This window comes from Staurois parvus, unplaced genomic scaffold (assembly GCF_062004578.1).
Source record: "Staurois parvus isolate SC_StPar_1 unplaced genomic scaffold, SC_StPar_1.0 ptg000503l, whole genome shotgun sequence".
Lineage (NCBI taxonomy): Eukaryota > Metazoa > Chordata > Amphibia > Anura > Ranidae > Staurois > Staurois parvus.
Genome location: NW_028318299.1, coordinates 3285627 through 3306456, shown reverse-complemented (window position 1 = coordinate 3306456; position 20830 = coordinate 3285627). Strand labels below are relative to the sequence as shown.

The 20830-nt window shown below is 42.7% G+C and overlaps 2 protein-coding genes across 2 annotated transcripts; both read right to left on the bottom strand.

Moving 5' to 3' along the window:
- Nucleotides 1-12025: 12025 nt before the first annotated feature.
- On the bottom strand, nt 12026-12961 carry LOC149452013 (olfactory receptor 8G17-like). Its single transcript, XM_089689885.1, has one exon. It carries the CDS (start codon nt 12959-12961, stop codon nt 12026-12028), a length of 936 nt encoding a protein of 311 aa, XP_089546011.1.
- A 4134-nt stretch (nt 12962-17095) lies between these two features.
- LOC149452012 (olfactory receptor 8G17-like) lies at nt 17096-18031 on the bottom strand. The gene has a single exon (XM_089689884.1). The coding sequence runs from the start codon at nt 18029-18031 to the stop codon at nt 17096-17098; it is 936 nt and encodes a 311-aa protein (XP_089546010.1).
- Nucleotides 18032-20830: the final 2799 nt, after the last annotated feature.

Here is a 20830-nt window from a genome sequence, read left to right as displayed (position 1 = left end):
GTTCTTATATACATGCGTTCTGGAAAATCGATTTTCTTTTCGGGTGCTAAGAAGGCACCCAATGAGAATGGGTTTCCTATGAAATTTCTGAGAGATGGCAATATCAACCTTTCTAAAGAGTCATTTTCTGACATTGTCGATCCACATTTTATAAAGTTTACTGTACATACAGCATACAGCCAAGTACATACACAGCTCACACATTATTATTATACAGGATTTATATAGCGCAGTTTGCTCAGCACTTAACAATATAAAGAGACAATACAGCAACAAAGCAATTCAATACAAGAAGGTAAGAAGGGCCTGATCCTGAAAGCATACAATCTTAAAGGGAGGGGCTGGTGGTACAATAGGTAATAACTGTGGGGGACAAACTGATAGGAGAAATAGAAGATTCAGTCAACAGCAGGATAGGCTTTCCTGAAGAGATAGGTTTTAAGGGATCATCTAGAAGTGAACAGAGTAGAAGAAAGTCGGACAGATTGGGGTAGAGAGTTCCAGGAGAAATCCTGAAGATGAACATGAGAGGAAAAAGGGCAAATAGAGAGCAGGAGGTCTTGGGAGGAGCAGAGAGGACGGTTTGAGTGATATTGGGAGATGAGGGGAGGGACTGATGGTTGTGTTATTGATCTTGATGGAGAAGTCAGGGGAGGGGCACGGGCTGGAGGGAATATTATGATTGCGTTTGAGGAAGTGGAGTGACATCCATGCTGATATGTCAGTTAGTAAGTTGGTAATGCGAGAGGAGACTGAAGGGGTGAGGTGAGGAATAGTGAGATGGATTTGTGTGTCATCAGCATAGAGATGGTACTTGAAGCCATGGGAGTTTCAAGTCAAGTCACCAAGGGAGGACGTGTAGATGGAGGAGAGAAGGAGTCCAAGGACAGAATCTTAGAGGACCCCTACAGAAAGAGGAAGTGGAGAGGATCAGGCACAGTTATAGGTAACACTGAAGGAGTGCTGCAATAGGTAGGAGGAGAACCAGGAGAGAGCAGAGTCTCTGAGGCCAGGAGAGTGAAGTTTTTTGAGGAGGAGGGGATGGTCAACAGTATCAAAGGCCACAGAAAGGTCTAGTTGTAAGAGTATGGAGTAGTGGCCATTGGTATTAGCAAGTAAATCATTACTGAGTTTTAGTAGGGAAGTTTCTGTGGAGCGTAGCAAGTGAAAGTCAAACTGTAGGGGGTCTAGAAGGTTGTTGTCAGTGAGGTAGGAGTCTAGAGCTATGAACATTTAGCTGTAAATAAGTGTTCTAAGAGTTTAGAGGTAAACAGGGAGCAAGAAGATGGGTCTTAAGTTGTTCAGGTTGGTGTGGTCTAGTGAGGGCTTGTACGGAAGTGATGTGTGCATGCTTTGGCGGTGAGAGTGCCAATAGAGAGGGAGAGATTAAATATGTGAGTAAGGGAGCGTTGGATATAAGAAAAGGGTGACCGTAGTAGATGTGGGGGTACAGGATACAGGGGACAGGTGGTAAGATGGGCTTCTGAGAAAACTTTAGTGACCTCTTCGGTAGTAGCAAGGTCAAAAGAGGAAAGTGTTGAGGGAGCTTTAGGATAAGGTATGCTAAGTGGGATAGATGTCTGTGCAGTGGAGGTGCCCCCATGACTTACATCAATCTGGTTTTTGAACTGATTGGCAATATCGGAAGCAGTGAGTAAGTTGCTGGGTGGAGGTGGTGGAGGTGGTGGTGGAGAAAGTAGAGAGTTAAAAAAAGGGAAGAGACAGTGAGGACTGGATGACAAGGTATTCATAAGAGTGACAAAGTAGGCTTGTTTGACAGCATGAAGGGAGGAATTGTATTTTAAGAAGGCAGATTTATTTTTACCATCAACAGATTTTTTTTTAAAAAATACTTTATTTTTATATAAGTACACAAAACAAGATACTTTATCAGGGTACATTCCACCCTGTACTGCGATGCAATGCATAAATACAACGCATAATAAATACACTCACCCAGCGGTAGGATGCCTAATGTGATGTGCGGAGCAAATTTTCCCGAACCATCACGTCATGCATGACACTGCTTATCCCCAAACTGTTTTGCGGCCCCTTAAGGTTACACCGGAGTACCTATCAGCGTGATATCAGAGGTGCAGTGCCTGGGTTAGACCCCTGTCCCACACAACCTACATGGCACCGCGGCATAAACCATAGCATGCAAAGCAAAACTTTTCAAACCTTATCAATAAACACCATCAACATGCTAATGTCAACTTTAAATAAAACCTTTCCATTGTCACTAAATACATTGCTTTAGACCCAGTGATGCCACCACTGAGACTCTGCGCTTCAATGCAGGAAGATCATGGCTGGTGGGAGGGGTTGGCAGGGTGCTGTATATGGCTTTCTGAAAACACCACAGCACCCTGCCTCAGTAACACTCTCAAGGGTTAACAGCTCTGATGCAATAAGTACGCTCACTCCTGGGAGATTTTTTAAAACTAGATCACACAGAATCTGGTGTAGCTGTGCATGGGAGCCAATCAGCTTCCAGGTTTTATTGCCAAAGCTTAATTGAACAAGCTGAAGTTAGAAGCTGATTGGCTCCCTTGCACAACTGCACCAGATTCTGTGTGATCTAGTTTTAAAAACTCTCCACCATAGACTATCATGGAGAGGCATTTAGAGGCAGATACAAAAAACATCAAACGCCTGTAAAACAAGTGCTTTTGAGCTCAAGTTTGCAAGAGGCAGTACGCTTTTTGCAGGCATATAGGGTTTTAGTTAGATACAGAGCATCCAGAAAGTATTCACAGCGCTTAGCTTTTGCCACATTTTGTTATGTTACGGCCTTATTCCAAAATTGATTAAAATCATTTTTTCCTCAACATTCTACAAACAATACCCCATAATGACAAGGAGAAAGAAGTTTGTTTTGAAATCTTTGCAATTTATTAAAAATAAAAAATAAAATAAAAAAACACATGTATATAAGTATTCCCAGCCTTTGCCACGACACTCAAAATTGATCTCTGGTGCATCCTGTTCCCACTGATCATCCTTGAGATGTTTCCACAACTTGATTGGAATCCACCTGTGGGACATTCAGTGGATTGGAGTCCACCTGTGGAACATTCAGTGGATTGGAGTCCACCTGTGGAACATTCAGTGGATTGGAGTCCACCTGTGGGACATTCAGTGGATTGGAGTCCACCTGTGGGACATTCAGTGGATTGGAGTCCACCGGTGGGACATTCAGTTGATTGGACAGGATTAGGAATGGTATAAACCTGTCTATAGAAGGTCCCACAGGTAGCAGTGCATGTCAGAGCACAAACCAAGCCATGAAGTCCAAGGAATTGTCCGTAGACCTCCAAGACAGGATTGTATCAAGGCACAGATCTCGGGAAGGGTACAGAAACATTTCTGCAGCATTGAAGGTCCCAATGAGCACAGTGGCCTCCATCCTCTGTAAATGGAAGAAGTTTGAAACCACCAGGAATCTTCCTAGAGCGGGTCGCCCAGCAAAAATAAGTGATCAAGGGAGAAGGGCCTTTGCCAGGGAGGTAACCAATCACCCGATGGTCACTCTGAAAGAGCTCCAGCGTTTCTCTGTGGAGAGAGGAGAACCTTCCAGAAGAACAACCATCTCTGCAGCACTCCACCAATCAGGCCTGTATGGTAGAGTGGCCAGATGGAAGCCACTCCTCAGTAACAGGCAAATGGCAGTCCGCCTGCAGTTTGCCAAAAGGCACCTGAGGGACTCTCAGACCCAATAGTACCAGTAACTAGCTAACTGGAGTGTTTTTAATTTGTACATCATCTGATAAAGTAATACAATTAGAGGATAAATTGCATGATTACCATATTTTTCGCTCCATAAGAAGCACCTGACAATAAGACACACCTAGGTTTTAGAGGTGAAAAACCAGAAAAAAAATATTCTGAACCAATGGACTGCAGACATAGTACAGAAAATGACCAGAGACTGCAGACACAGTACAGGAGATGACCAGAGACTGCAGACAGTGCAGGAGATGACCAGAGACTGCGGACACAGTACAGGAGATGACCAGAGACTGCGGACACAGTACAGGAGATGACCAGAGACTGCGGACACAGTACAGGAGATGACCAGAGACTGCGGACATAGTACAGGAGACGGACCAGAGACTGCGGACACAGTACAGGAGATGACCAGAGACTGTGGACACAGTACAGGGGATGACCAGAGACTGCGGACATAGTACAGGAGATGACCAGAGACTGCAGACACAGTACAGGGGATGACCAGAGACTGCGGACACAGTACAGGAGATGACCAGAGACTGCAGACACAGTACAGGAGATGACCAGAGACTGCAGACACAGTACAGGGGATGACCAGAGACTGCGGACATAGTACAGGAGATGACCAGAGACTGCGGACACAATACAGGAGATGACCAGAGACTGCGGACATAGTACAGGAGATGACCAGAGACTGCAGACACAGTACAGGAGATGACCAGAGACTGCAGACATAGTACAGGGTATGACCATAGCCTGCAGCCATAGTACAGGGGATGACCAGAGACTGCGGACACAGTACAGGGGATGACCAGAGACTGCAGACACAGTACAGGGGATGACCAAAGACTGCAGACACAGTACAGGGGATGACCAAAGACTGCAGACACAGTACAGGGGATGACCAAAGACTGCAGACACAGTACAGGGGATGACCAGAGACTGCAGACACTACAGGAGATGACCAGAGACTGCGGACAGTACAGGAGATAACCAGAGACTGCGGACAGTACAGGAGATGACCAGAGACTGCAGACAGTACAGGGGATGAGCAGAGACAGCGGACACAGTACAGGAGATGACCAGAGACTGCAGCCATAGTACAGGGGATGACCAGAGACTGCGGACACAGTACAGGAGATGGTCAGAGACTGCGGACACAGTACAGGGGATGACCAGAGACTACGGACATAGTACAGGAGATGACCAGAGACTGCAGACATAGTACAGGAGATGACCAGAGACTGCAGACACAGTACAGGGGATGACCAGAGACTGCGGACACAGTACAGGAGATGACCAGAGACTGCGGACACAGTACACGGGATGACCAGAGACTGCGGACATAGTACAGGAGATGACCAGAGACTGCGGACACAGTACAGGAGATGACCAGAGACTGCAGACACAGTACAGGAGATGACCAGAGACTGTGGACACAGTACAGGGGATGACCATAGCCTGCAGACATAGTACAGGGGATGACCAGAGACTGCGGACATAGTACAGGAGATGGTCAGAGACTGCAGACACAGTACAGGGGATGACCAGAGACTGCAGACACAGTACAGGAGATGGTCAGAGACTGCAGACACAGTACAGGGGATGACCAGAGACTGCGGACATAGTACAGGAGATGACCAGAGACTGCGGACATAGTACAGGAGATGACCAGAGACTGCAGACATAGTACAGGGTATGACCATAGCCTGCAGCCATAGTACAGGGGATGACCAGAGACTGCAGACACAGTACAGGGGATGACCAGAGACTGCGGACACTACAGGAGATGACCAGAGACTGCGGACAGTACAGGAGATAACCAGAGACTGCGGACAGCACAGGAGATGACCAGAGACTGCAGACAGTACAGGGGATGAGCAGAGACAGCGGACATAGTGCAGGAGATGACCAGAGACTGCGGACAACGTACAGGAGATAACCAGAGACTGCAGCCATAGTACAGGGGATGACCAGAGACTGCGGACACAGTACAGGAGATGGTCAGAGACTGCGGACACAGTACAGGGGATGACCAGAGACTGCGGACACAGTACAGGAGATGACCAGAGACTGCGGACATAGTACAGGAGATGACCAGAGACTGCAGACACAGTACAGGAGATGACCAGAGACTGCGGACACAGTACAGGGGATGACCAGAGACTGTGGACACAGTACAGGAGATGGTAAGAGACTGCGGACACAGTACAGGGGATGACCAGAGACTGCGGACACAGTACAGGAGATGACCAGAGACTGCGGACATAGTACAGGAGATGACCAGAGACTGCAGACACAGTACAGGGGATGACCAGAGACTGCGGACACAGTACAGGAGATGACCAGAGACTGAGGACATAGTACAGGAGATGACCAGAGACAGAAGACACAGTACAGGAGATGACCAGAGGCTGCGGACACAGTACAGGAGATGACCAGAGGCTGCGGACACAGTACAGGGGATGACCAGAGACTGCGGACACAGTACAGGAGATGACCAGAGACTGCGGACATAGTACAGGAGATGACCAGAGACTGCGGACACAGTACAGGAGATTACCAGAGACTGCGGACACAGTACAGGAGATGACCAGAGACTGCGGACATAGTACAGGGGCTGACCAGAGACTGCGGACACAGTACAGGAGATGACCAGAGACTGCAGACATAGTACAGGAGATGACCAGAGACTGCGGACATAGTACAGGGTATGACCATAGCCTGCAGCCATAGTACAGGGGATGACCAGAGACTGCAGACATAGTACAGGAGATCACCAGAGACTGCGGACACAGTACAGGGGCTGACCAGAGACTGCGGACACAGTACAGGGGATGACCAGAGACTGCGGACACAGTACAGGGATGACCAGAGGCTGCAGATAGTACAGGAGATGTCCAGAGACTGCGGACACAGTACAGGAGATGACCAGAGACTGCAGACATAGTACAGGAGATGACCAGAGACTGCAGACATAGTACAGGAGATGACCAGAGACTGCAGACAGTACAGAGAATGACCAGAGACTGCGGACACAGTACAGGGGCTGACCAGAGACTGCGGACACAGTACAGGGGATGACCAGAGACTGCGGACACAGTACAGGGATGACCAGAGGCTGCAGATAGTACAGGAGATGTCCAGAGACTGCGGACACAGTACAGGAGATGACCAGAGACTGCAGACATAGTACAGGAGATGACCAGAGACTGCAGACAGTACAGAGAATGACCAGAGACTGCGGACACAGTACAGGGGCTGACCAGAGACTGCGGACACAGTACAGGGGATGACCAGAGACTGCGGACACAGTACAGGGATGACCAGAGGCTGCAGATAGTACAGGAGATGTCCAGAGACTGCGGACACAGTACAGGAGATGACCAGAGACTGCAGACATAGTACAGGAGATGACCAGAGACTGCAGACATAGTACAGGAGATGACCAGAGACTGCAGACAGTACAGAGAATGACCAGAGACTGCAGACAGTACAGGAGATAACCAGAGACTGCGGACAGTACAGGAGATAACCAGAGACTGCAGACACAGTACAGGAGATGAGCAGAGACTGCGGACAGTACAGGAGATGAGCAGAGACTGCAGACAGTACAGGAGATGACCAGAGACTGCGGACCTTTGGGGAGGGAGGGGGAGCGGGCACCTGAATGTAACTGGCACCAGCTCCCACTTCTGTGGAGTTGTCCTCTCTTTAGTGCAGGTACCCAGCTGACAGCCGGGGGCCCACTGCGCATGCGCGAGGAGCGCTGCGCTTTCTGAATGGCCCAGCATCTTCTGGGACCTCTCATGTGTCCCAGGAAGATGCCGGAAAATTCACAAAGCACAGCGCTCCTCACGCATGCGCAGTGGGCCCCCGGCTGTCACAGCCGAGAGCCCAAACTAAAGATGCCGGCGCGGGAAGACTGTACAGCGCTGGACCGAGGAGCAGGTAAGGTCCTGCTGCAGAGAAGAGCTGAGCGGCCGGCCCAGTATTCTGACACGGATGTGGAAATACAGGACCAACCGCTCCATAAGACGCACTGACGTTTACCCCCCTTTTATGGGGGGGGAAAAAGTGCGTCTTATAGAGCGAAAAATACGGTAATTTATTCTTAAACAGATACACTAGTCTGTGAGGTAAGATACGCTGATATAGTGATACAGTATATAGTAACTGATTATAGCAAATTTATCAAACATCAGGATGATATACACAGAGATTATGTATATACTACATGTACCCGGCCATACACATGATGTAAAGGAACACATGATTCATCAGACCAGGACATTGCTCTGTGGTCCAGTTATGATAATCAAGTGCCCATTGTGGGCCCATTTGGCTGTAGACATGGATCAGCATGGACACCCTGACCAGTCTGTGAGTACGCAGCCCCATACACAACAAACTGTGATGCTCTGTGACCTCACACCTCTCTATTGGAACCAGCATTCACTTTTCCAGCAATTTAAGTTACAGTAGCTCTTCTATTGGATTAGACTACACAGGCCAGCCTTCCCTCCGCACCTGCCCATACCTTGGCTTCCCTTGACCCTGTCACCGATCACGTAGTTACATAATCTGGCTGAAAAAAAAGTCCATCCAGTTCAACCATTAAAACAAAAAAAAAGTTATAATACTACACCCACAGTTGATCCAGTATTATACATGGAGACCATATCCCCCTTATGTATTATACATGGAGATCATATCCCCCCTTATGTATTATACATGGTGATCATATCCCCCCTTATGTATTATACATGGAGATCATATCCCCCCTTATGTATTATACATGGAGATCATATCCCCCCTTATATATTATACATGGAGATCATATCCCCCTTATGTATTATACATGGTGATCATATCCCCCCTTATGTATTATACATGGAGAACATATCCCTCCCTTATGTATTATACATGGAGATCATATCCCCCCCTTATGTATTATACATGGAGATCATATCCCCCCTTATGTATTATACATGGAGATCATATCCCCCCTTATGTATTATACATGGTGATCATATCCCCCCTTATGTATTATACATGGAGAACATATCCCTCCCTTATGTATTATACATGGAGATCATATCCCCCCCTTATGTATTATACATGGTGATCATATCCCCCCCTTATGTATTATACATGGAGATCATATCCCCCTTATGTATTATACATGGAGATCATATCCCCCCTTATGTATTATACATGGAGATCATATCCCCCCTTATGTATTATACATGGAGATCATATCCCCCCTTATGTATTATACATGGAGATCATATCCCCTCTTATGTATTATACATGGATATCATATCCCTCCTTATGTATTATACATGGAGATCATATCCCCCCCTTATGTATTATACATGGTGATCATATCCCCCCTTATGTATTATACATGGTGATCATATCCCCCTTATGTATTATACATGGTGATCATATCCCCCCTTATGTATTATACATGGAGATCATATCCCCCTTATGTATTATACATGGTGATCATATCCCCCCTTATATATTATACATGGAGATCATATCCCCCCTTATGTATTATACATGGAGATCATATCCCGCCTTATGTATTATACATGGAGATCATATCCCCCCCTTATGTATTATACATGGAGATCATATCCCCCTTATGTATTATACATGGAGACCATATCCCCCTTATGTATTATACATGGAGATCATATCCCCCCCTTATGTATTATACATGGAGATCATATCCCCCCTTATGTATTATACATGGAGATCATATCCCCCCCTTATGTATTATACATGGAGATCATATCCCCCCTTATGTATTATACATGGAGATCATATCCCTCCATTATGTATTATACATGGAGATCATATCCCCCCCTTATGTATTATACATGGAGATCATATCCCCCCCTTATGTATTATACATGGAGATCATATCCCCCCTTATGTATTATACATGGAGATCATATCCCCCCCTTATGTATTATACATGGAGATCATATCCCCCCTTATGTATTATACATGGAGATCATATCCCCCCCTTATGTATTATACATGGAGATCATACCCCCCCCCTATGTATTGTACATGGAGATCATATCCCCCCCTTATGTATTATACATGGAGATCATATCCCCCCTTATGTATTATACATGGAGATCATATCCCCCCTTATGTATTATACATGGAGATCATATCCCCCCTTATGTATTATACATGGAGATCATATCCCCCTTATATATTATACATGGAGATTATATCCCCCCTTATGTATTATACATGGAGATCATACCCCCCCCCTATGTATTGTACATGGAGATCATATCCCCCCCTTATGTATTATACATGGAGATCATACCCCCCCCCTATGTATTGTACATGGAGATCATATCCCCCCCTTATGTATTATACATGGAGATCATATCCCCCTTATGTATTATACATGGAGATCATATCCCCCCTTATGTATTATACATGGAGATCATATCCCCCCCTTATATATTATACATGGAGATCATATCCCCCCTTATGTATTATACATGGAGATCATATCCCCCTTATGTATTATACATGGAGATCATATCCCCCCCTTATGTATTATACATGGAGATCATATCCCCCTTATGTATTATACATGGAGATCATATCCCCCCTTATGTATTATACATGGAGATCATATCCCCCCCTTATGTATTATACATGGAGATCATATCCCCCGCTTAAGTATTATACATGGAGATCATATCCCCCCTTATGTATTATACATGGAGATCATATCCCCCTTATGTATTATACATGGAGATCATATCCCCCGCTTAAGTATTATACATGGAGATCATATCCCCCTTAATCTCCTCTTCTCAGTAGAGAATACATTCAGTTCCTCTAATCTTTCCTCATAGCTGAGCTCCTCCATACCTCATATCAGTTTATTTGCCCTTCTCTGTACTTTCTCCAGTTCCCCAATGTTCTTTTTGTGAATTGGAGCCCAAAACCGAACTGCATATTCCAGATGAGGTATTACTAATGATTTGTACTGGGGGAGGGGGGGGGAAGATATCTCTGTGTTTGTAGTCTATACCTCTCCTAATACAACAGAGGATTTTGCTCCCTTTAGAAACCCGCAGCTTGGCATTGCTGCCATTATTTTTTTTAAAAAAAATATTTTATTAAAAGAAAAAGGGCATAGCAAGGCAAATAGAACTGCGGATCGCAGTCCGAGTATAGACACAGTAAATGGCGTCCCGTATCGCAGACGGGTCAGACATGTAGACTGCAGTGCAATCAGAGCATAACAATGCAATAGGACAGGTGCATATTATATATCTGCAGATATGAAGAGTATACTAGACGAGGTGATGTAAATAATTGTGGAAACTGACCCATGTAATAATGAGCTCTTATGATGAGGGGGTACAAAGTGTCGGGCAAGGGTAGCCTTGAAGGGATTGTATGTTTGTGTTGTGTATCCGGATAAAGAAAATGTGTGTTTCATAGAAGTATTTGCGTATGTAAGAAAGTAACTGATATATTCTGTTGGGGCAACGTGAATGATGAGAGTAGTTACTAAAAGAAGAATAAAAATAAGTCCGAAAGAATGGAACAGTTAGGGAAAGGATTGTAGAGTGATGTAATGTCATTATTAAGCTGGTGATCTACCAGAACCCCCAGATCCTTCTCCACCATTGACCCCCCCAGGTCCTTCTCCACCATTGACCCCCCCAGGTCCTTCTCCACCATTGACCCCCCCAGATCCTTCTCCACCATTGACCCCCCCCCAGGTCCTTGTCCACCATTGACCCCCCCCAGGTCCTTGTCCACCATTGACCTCCCCCAGGTCCTTCTCCACCATTGACCACCCAAGGTCCTTCTCCACCATTGACCCCGCCCCAGTTCCTTCTCCACCATTGACCCCTCTTGGTCCTTCTCCGCCATTGACCCCCCCCCGAGGTCCTTCTCCACCATTGACCCCCCCAGGTCCTTCTCCACCATTGACCCCCCCAGATCCTTCTTCACCATTGACCCCCCCCAGGTCCTTCTCCACCATTGACCCCCCCCAGTTCCTTCTCCACCATTGACCCCCCCAGATCCTTCTCCACCATTGACCCGCCCAGCTGTACTCCCCCTTAGTAGGTATGATGCATATTCTTAGCGCCCAAGTGCAGAACCTTACATTTATCAACATGAAACCTCATTTGCCACATAGTCTATAGAATGCATGAAGGTAAAAAACCTTGAGCCTTTACAATCTCTTTAAATATCTGCCTGTCAGGGGATTTTTAAAGCATGGACTTTACTTCCACTGTAAGATAATCTTCCTTAAAACATCTCGGAATGCTGTTCTGAAATCCTGGTTCCTCAAACTATAAATCAGAGGATTGAGGAGAGGAAGTATCACGGTGTAAAACATGGACACCACTTTGTTACCAGCAAACTGATGACCTCCATTTGGTTGAAGATAATTAAAGCAAATAGAAACATAATATATAATCACCACTGTGAGATGAGGGGTACATGTAGAGAAAACTTTACTCCTATTGCCCTTCACTTTCATCTTTAGAACAGTTTTGAATATATAGACGTAGGGGAAGAAGGTCATTATTAGATTCCCTATTTCAAGGAAGCCACCCATGAAAAAAATGAGCAGAATGTTGATGAAGATGTCACTGCAGGAGATCTGAAACAACTGTGGAAGGTCACAGAAGAAACTTTCTATAATATCTGATTCACAAAAGGTTAATTTAAAAGCATAAAATGTGTGAACTGAAGAATAGATGAAACTGAGAAACCACCCACTGCATGTCAGATATAGACACATTTTCCAGCTCATGATCTCTATGTAATGCAATGGCTTACAAATAGCGATGTATCGATCATAGGACATGATGGACAACAGAAAAGTCTCATAAAAAGCAAAAAATATAAAGAAGAAGACTTGGGTCATACAAGCTGTTGTTGTAATATTTCTTCTCTTGGTATGAAGATCAAATAGCATTCGTGGGACGATGACAGAAGAACTACACAGGTCCAAACTGGCCAGGTTCCCAAGGAAGAAATACATAGGAACATGGAGGTGAGAATCAGTGGCTACAAGGACAATGATCAGCAAATTCCAGATTACTGTCAGAAGGTAGATGAGAAGGAAGAAGAGGAACAGAGGGAGATGAAGAGTTGGAAGATCGGACAGTCCAGAAAAAAATAATTCCTTCAAAGTTGTCTGATTCTGCATTGCAACAATAGAACTCACTTTTAATACTTGTAAATAAAAAATTTAGAAAAAATACTCAGTATTATTGTTCAATATACAATATATGCTAGTATTAAAAAATATATACAGTTCATGTTTTCCTTCCTTCATCAAATACAATGATTTATTACAAATCACTACATCAAATGTAGAAATTCTAGAACAATTTTGCAAAAGTAGATGTAAAATTAAAAGGTTTTGCAGAAAACATGAGCCAGTCTCAACCATGTCATGTGAAAGAAATCTTCACCCCAAATCTCAGATGTTGGTGGAAATATTACTGTCCAATGAAGGCGGATCAGAGTGTTTTGCATCGTAAAAGATACTTACACAGTTATATAGTTAGGCAGACTGAAAAAAGAGACGTTCCCCTAGTGCAAACAAGAGAAAATACAAACAAATAAATACAGATCCTCCATATACACAATCCTATATATGGAGGTTAAATCTCTTTTCCTCCAGATGTAAAGGGTTCCCCTTGTCCTCTGTAATTACGTGAAAGTGAATAACTCAAAGATAAGCTCACTTTCTGGACCACTTGTGTATTTATACATGGAGATCATATCCCCCCTTATGTATTATACATGGAGATCATATCCCCCCTTATGTATTATACATGGAGATCATATCCCCCCTTATGTATTATACATGGAGATCATATCCCCCCTTATGTATTATACATGGAGATCATATCCCCCCTTATGTATTATACATGGAGATCATAACCCCCTTATGTATTATACACGGAGATCATATCCCCCCTTATGTATTATACATGGAGATCATATCCCCCTTATGTATTATACATGGAGATCATATTCCCCCTTATGTATTATACATGGTGATCATATCCCCCCTTATGTATTATACATGGAGATCATATCCCCCCTTATGTATTATACATGGTGATCATATCCCCCCTTATGTATTATACATGGAGATCATATCCCCCCTTATGTATTCTACATGGAGATCATATCCCCCCCTTATGTATTATACATGGAGATCATATCCCCCTTATGTATTATACATGGAGATCAAATCCCCCCCTTATGTATTATACATGGAGATCATATCCCCCCCTTATGTATTATACATGGAGATCATATCCCCCCCTTATGTATTATACATGGAGATCATATCCCCCCTTATGTATTATACATGGAGATCATATCCCCCCTTATGTATTATACATGGAGATCATATCCCCCCTTATGTATTATACATGGAGATCATATCCCCCTTATGTATTATACATGGAGATCATATCCCCCCTTATGTATTATACATGGAGATCATATCCCCCCTTATGTATTATACATGGAGATCATATCCCCCCTTATGTATTATACATGGATATCATATCCCCCCTTATGTATTATACATGGAGATCATATCCCCCCTTATGTATTATACATGGTGATCATATCCCCCCTTATGTATTATACATGGATATCATATCCCCCCTTATGTATTATACTTGGATATCATATCCCCCTTATGTATTATACATGGAGATCATATCCCCCCTTATGTATTATACATGGAGATCATATCCCCCCTTATGTATTATACATGGAGATCATATCCCCCCTATGTATTATACATGGAGATCATATCCCCCCTTATGTATTATACATGGTGATCATATCCCCCCTTATGTATTATACATGGAGATCATATCCCCCTTATGTATTATACATGGAGATCATATCCCCCCTATGTATTATACATGGAGATCATATCCCCCCTTATGTATTATACATGGAGATCATATCCCCCCTATGTATTATACATGGAGATCATATCCCCCTTATGTATTATACATGGAGATCATATCCCCCTTATGTATTATACATGGAGATCATATCCCCCCTTATGTATTATACATGGAGATCATATCCCCCCTTATGTATTATATATGGAGATCATATCCTCCCTTATGTATTATATATTTAGATCATATCCTCCTTATGTATTATACATGGAGATCATATCCCCCCCTTATGTATTATACATGGAGATCATATCCCCCCCTTATGTATTATACATGGAGATCATATCCCCCCTTATGTATTATACATGGAGATCATATCCCCCTTATGTATTATACATGGAGATCATATCCCCCCTTATGTATTATACATGGAGATCATATTCCCCCTTATGTATTATACATGGAGATCATATCCCCCCTTATGTATTATACATGGAGATCATATCCCCCCCTTATGTATTATACATGGAGATCATATCCCCCCTTATGTATTATACATGGAGATCATATCCCCCTTATGTATTATACATGGAGATCATATCCCCCTTATGTATTATACATGGAGATCATATCCCCCCTTATGTATTATACATGGAGATCATATCCCCCTTATGTATTATACATGGAGATCATATCCCCCCTTATGTATTATACATGGAGATCATATCCCCCTTATGTATTATACATGGAGATCATATTCCCCCTTATGTATTATACATGGAGATCATATCCCCCCTTATGTATTATACATGGAGATCATATCCCCCTTATGTATTATACATGGAGATCATATACCCCTTATGTATTATACATGGAGATCATATCCCCCCTTATGTATTATACATGGAGATCATATACCCCCTTATGTATTATACATGGAGATCATATCCCCCCTTAATCTCCTCTTCTCAAGAGAGAATCAATTTAGTTCCTCTAATCTCTCCTCATAGCTGAGCTCCTCCATGTCTCATATCAGTTTAGTTGCCCTTCTCTGTACTTTCTCCAGTTCCCCAATGTTCTTTTTGTGAATTGGAGCCCAAAACCGAACTGCATATTCTAGGTGAGATATTACTAATGATTTGTACTGGGGGAGGGGGGGAAGATATCTCTGTGTTTGTAGTCTATACCTCTCCTAATACAACAGAGGATTTTGCTCCCTTTAGAAACCCGCAGCTTGGCATTGCTGCCATTATTTTTTTTAAAAAAAATATTTTATTAAAAGAAAAAGGGCATAGCAAGGCAAATAGAACTGCGGATCGCAGTCCGAGTATAGACACAGTAAATGGCGTCCCGTATCGCAGACGGGTCAGACATGTAGACTGCAGTGCAATCAGAGCATAACAATGCAATAGGACAGGTGCATATTATATATCTGCAGATATGAAGAGTATACTAGACGAGGTGATGTAAATAATTGTGGAAACTGACCCATGTAATAATGAGCTCTTATGATGAGGGGGTACAAAGTGTCGGGCAAGGGTAGCCTTGAAGGGATTGTATGTTTGTGTTGTGTATCCGGATAAAGAAAATGTGTGTTTCATAGAAGTATTTGCGTATGTAAGAAAGTAACTGATATATTCTGTTGGGGCAACGTGAATGATGAGAGTAGTTACTAAAAGAAGAATAAAAATAAGTCCGAAAGAATGGAACAGTTAGGGAAAGGATTGTAGAGTGATGTAATGTCATTATTAAGCTGGTGATCTACCAGAACCCCCAGATCCTTCTCCACCATTGACCCCCCCAGGTCCTTCTCCACCATTGACCCCCCCAGGTCCTTCTCCACCATTGACCCCCCCAGATCCTTCTCCACCATTGACCCCCCCCCAGGTCCTTGTCCACCATTGACCCCCCCCAGGTCCTTGTCCACCATTGACCTCCCCCAGGTCCTTCTCCACCATTGACCACCCAAGGTCCTTCTCCACCATTGACCCCGCCCCAGTTCCTTCTCCACCATTGACCCCTCTTGGTCCTTCTCCGCCATTGACCCCCCCCCGAGGTCCTTCTCCACCATTGACCCCCCCAGGTCCTTCTCCACCATTGACCCCCCCAGATCCTTCTTCACCATTGACCCCCCCCAGGTCCTTCTCCACCATTGACCCCCCCCAGTTCCTTCTCCACCATTGACCCCCCCAGATCCTTCTCCACCATTGACCCGCCCAGCTGTACTCCCCCTTAGTAGGTATGATGCATATTCTTAGCGCCCAAGTGCAGAACCTTACATTTATCAACATGAAACCTCATTTGCCACATAGTCTATAGAATGCATGAAGGTAAAAAACCTTGAGCCTTTACAATCTCTTTAAATATCTGCCTGTCAGGGGATTTTTAAAGCATGGACTTTACTTCCACTGTAAGATAATCTTCCTTAAAACATCTCGGAATGCTGTTCTGAAATCCTGGTTCCTCAAACTATAAATCAGAGGATTGAGGAGAGGAAGTATCACGGTGTAAAACATGGACACCACTTTGTTACCAGCAAACTGATGACCTCCATTTGGTTGAAGATAATTAAAGCAAATAGAAACATAATATATAATCACCACTGTGAGATGAGGGGTACATGTAGAGAAAACTTTACTCCTATTGCCCTTCACTTTCATCTTTAGAACAGTTTTGAATATATAGACGTAGGGGAAGAAGGTCATTATTAGATTCCCTATTTCAAGGAAGCCACCCATGAAAAAAATGAGCAGAATGTTGATGAAGATGTCACTGCAGGAGATCTGAAACAACTGTGGAAGGTCACAGAAGAAACTTTCTATAATATCTGATTCACAAAAGGTTAATTTAAAAGCATAAAATGTGTGAACTGAAGAATAGATGAAACTGAGAAACCACCCACTGCATGTCAGATATAGACACATTTTCCAGCTCATGATCTCTATGTAATGCAATGGCTTACAAATAGCGATGTATCGATCATAGGACATGATGGACAACAGAAAAGTCTCATAAAAAGCAAAAAATATAAAGAAGAAGACTTGGGTCATACAAGCTGTTGTTGTAATATTTCTTCTCTTGGTATGAAGATCAAATAGCATTCGTGGGACGATGACAGAAGAACTACACAGGTCCAAACTGGCCAGGTTCCCAAGGAAGAAATACATAGGAACATGGAGGTGAGAATCAGTGGCTACAAGGACAATGATCAGCAAATTCCAGATTACTGTCAGAAGGTAGATGAGAAGGAAGAAGAGGAACAGAGGGAGATGAAGAGTTGGAAGATCGGACAGTCCAGAAAAAAATAATTCCTTCAAAGTTGTCTGATTCTGCATTGCAACAATAGAACTCACTTTTAATACTTGTAAATAAAAAATTTAGAAAAAATACTCAGTATTATTGTTCAATATACAATATATGCTAGTATTAAAAAATATATACAGTTCATGTTTTCCTTCCTTCATCAAATACAATGATTTATTACAAATCACTACATCAAATGTAGAAATTCTAGAACAATTTTGCAAAAGTAGATGTAAAATTAAAAGGTTTTGCAGAAAACATGAGCCAGTCTCAACCATGTCATGTGAAAGAAATCTTCACCCCAAATCTCAGATGTTGGTGGAAATATTACTGTCCAATGAAGGCGGATCAGAGTGTTTTGCATCGTAAAAGATACTTACACAGTTATATAGTTAGGCAGACTGAAAAAAGAGACGTTCCCCTAGTGCAAACAAGAGAAAATACAAACAAATAAATACAGATCCTCCATATACACAATCCTATATATGGAGGTTAAATCTCTTTTCCTCCAGATGTAAAGGGTTCCCCTTGTCCTCTGTAATTACCTGAAAGTGAATAACTCAAAGATAAGCTCACTTTCTGGACCACTTGTGTATTTATACATGGAGATCATATCCCCCCTTATGTATTATACATGGAGATCATATCCCCCCTTATGTATTATACATGGAGATCATATCCCCCCTTATGTATTATACATGGAGATCATATCCCCCCTTATGTATTATACATGGAGATCATATCCCCCCTTATGTATTATACATGGAGATCATAACCCCCTTATGTATTATACACGGAGATCATATCCCCCCTTATGTATTATACATGGAGATCATATCCCCCTTATGTATTATACATGGAGATCATATTCCCCCTTATGTATTATACATGGTGATCATATCCCCCCTTATGTATTATACATGGAGATCATATCCCCCCTTATGTATTATACATGGTGATCATATCCCCCCTTATGTATTATACATGGAGATCATATCCCCCCTTATGTATTCTACATGGAGATCATATCCCCCCCTTATGTATTATACATGGAGATCATATCCCCCTTATGTATTATACATGGAGATCAAATCCCCCCCTTATGTATTATACATGGAGATCATATCCCCCCCTTATGTATTATACATGGAGATCATATCCCCCCCTTATGTATTATACATGGAGATCATATCCCCCCTTATGTATTATACATGGAGATCATATCCCCCCTTATGTATTATACATGGAGATCATATCCCCCCTTATGTATTATACATGGAGATCATATCCCCCTTATGTATTATACATGGAGATCATATCCCCCCTTATGTATTATACATGGAGATCATATCCCCCCTTATGTATTATACATGGAGATCATATCCCCCCTTATGTATTATACATGGATATCATATCCCCCCTTATGTATTATACATGGAGATCATATCCCCCCTTATGTATTATACATGGTGATCATATCCCCCCTTATGTATTATACATGGATATCATATCCCCCCTTATGTATTATACATGGATATCATATCCCCCTTATGTATTATACATGGAGATCATATCCCCCCTTATGTATTATACATGGAGATCATATCCCCCCTTATGTATTATACATGGAGATCATATCCCCCCTATGTATTATACATGGAGATCATATCCCCCCTTATGTATTATACATGGTGATCATATCCCCCCTTATGTATTATACATGGAGATCATATCCCCCTTATGTATTATACATGGAGATCATATCCCCCCTATGTATTATACATGGAGATCATATCCCCCCTTATGTATTATACATGGAGATCATATCCCCCTTATGTATTATACATGGAGATCATATCCCCACTTATGTATTATACATGGAGATCATATCCCCCTTATGTATTATACTATGGAGATCATATCCCCCCTTATGTATTATATATGGAGATCATATCCTCCTTATGTATTATACATGGAGATCATATCCCCCTTATGTATTATACATGGAGATCATATCCCCTTATGTATTATACATGGAGATCATATCCCCCCTTATGTATTATACATGGAGATCATATCCCCCCCTTATGTATTATACATGGAGATCATATCCCCCTTATGTATTATACATGGAGATCATATCCCCCTTATGTATTATACATGGAGATCATATCCCCCCTTATGTATTATACATGGAGATCATATCCCCCCTTATGTATTATACCTGGAGATCATATCCCCCTTATGTATTATACATGGAGATCATATCCCCCTTATGTATTATACATGGAGATCATATCCCCCCTTATGTATTATACATGGAGATCATATCCCCCCTTATGATTTATACATGGAGATCATATCCCCCCTTATGTATTATACATGGAGATCATATCCCCCTTATGTATTATACATGGAGATCATATCCCCCCTTATGTATTATACATGGAGATCATATCCCCCTTATGTATTATACATGGAGATCATATCCCCCTATGTAGATACATGAGATCATATCCCCTGTATTATACATGGAGATCATATCCCCCCTTATGTATATACATGGAGATCATATCCCCCTTATGTATTATACATGGAGATCCAATCCCCCTTATGTAGTATACATGACTCATATACCCCTTATGTATTATACATGGAGATCATATCCCCCCTTATGTATTATACATGGAGATCATATACCCCCTTATTGTATTATACATGGAGATCATATCCCCCTTAATCTCCTCTTCTCAAGAGAGAATCAATTTAGTTCCTCTAATCTCTCCTCATAGCTGAGCTCCTCCATGTCTCATATCAGTTTAGTTGCCCTT

What these genes read in the sequence shown, in the direction of transcription:
- LOC149452012 (XM_089689884.1), bottom strand. Translation starts at nt 18,031, where the DNA reads ATGCAGAATCAGACAACTTTGAAGGAATTATTTTTTTCTGGACTGTCC.
- LOC149452013 (XM_089689885.1), bottom strand. Translation starts at nt 12,961, where the DNA reads ATGCAGAATCAGACAACTTTGAAGGAATTATTTTTTTCTGGACTGTCC.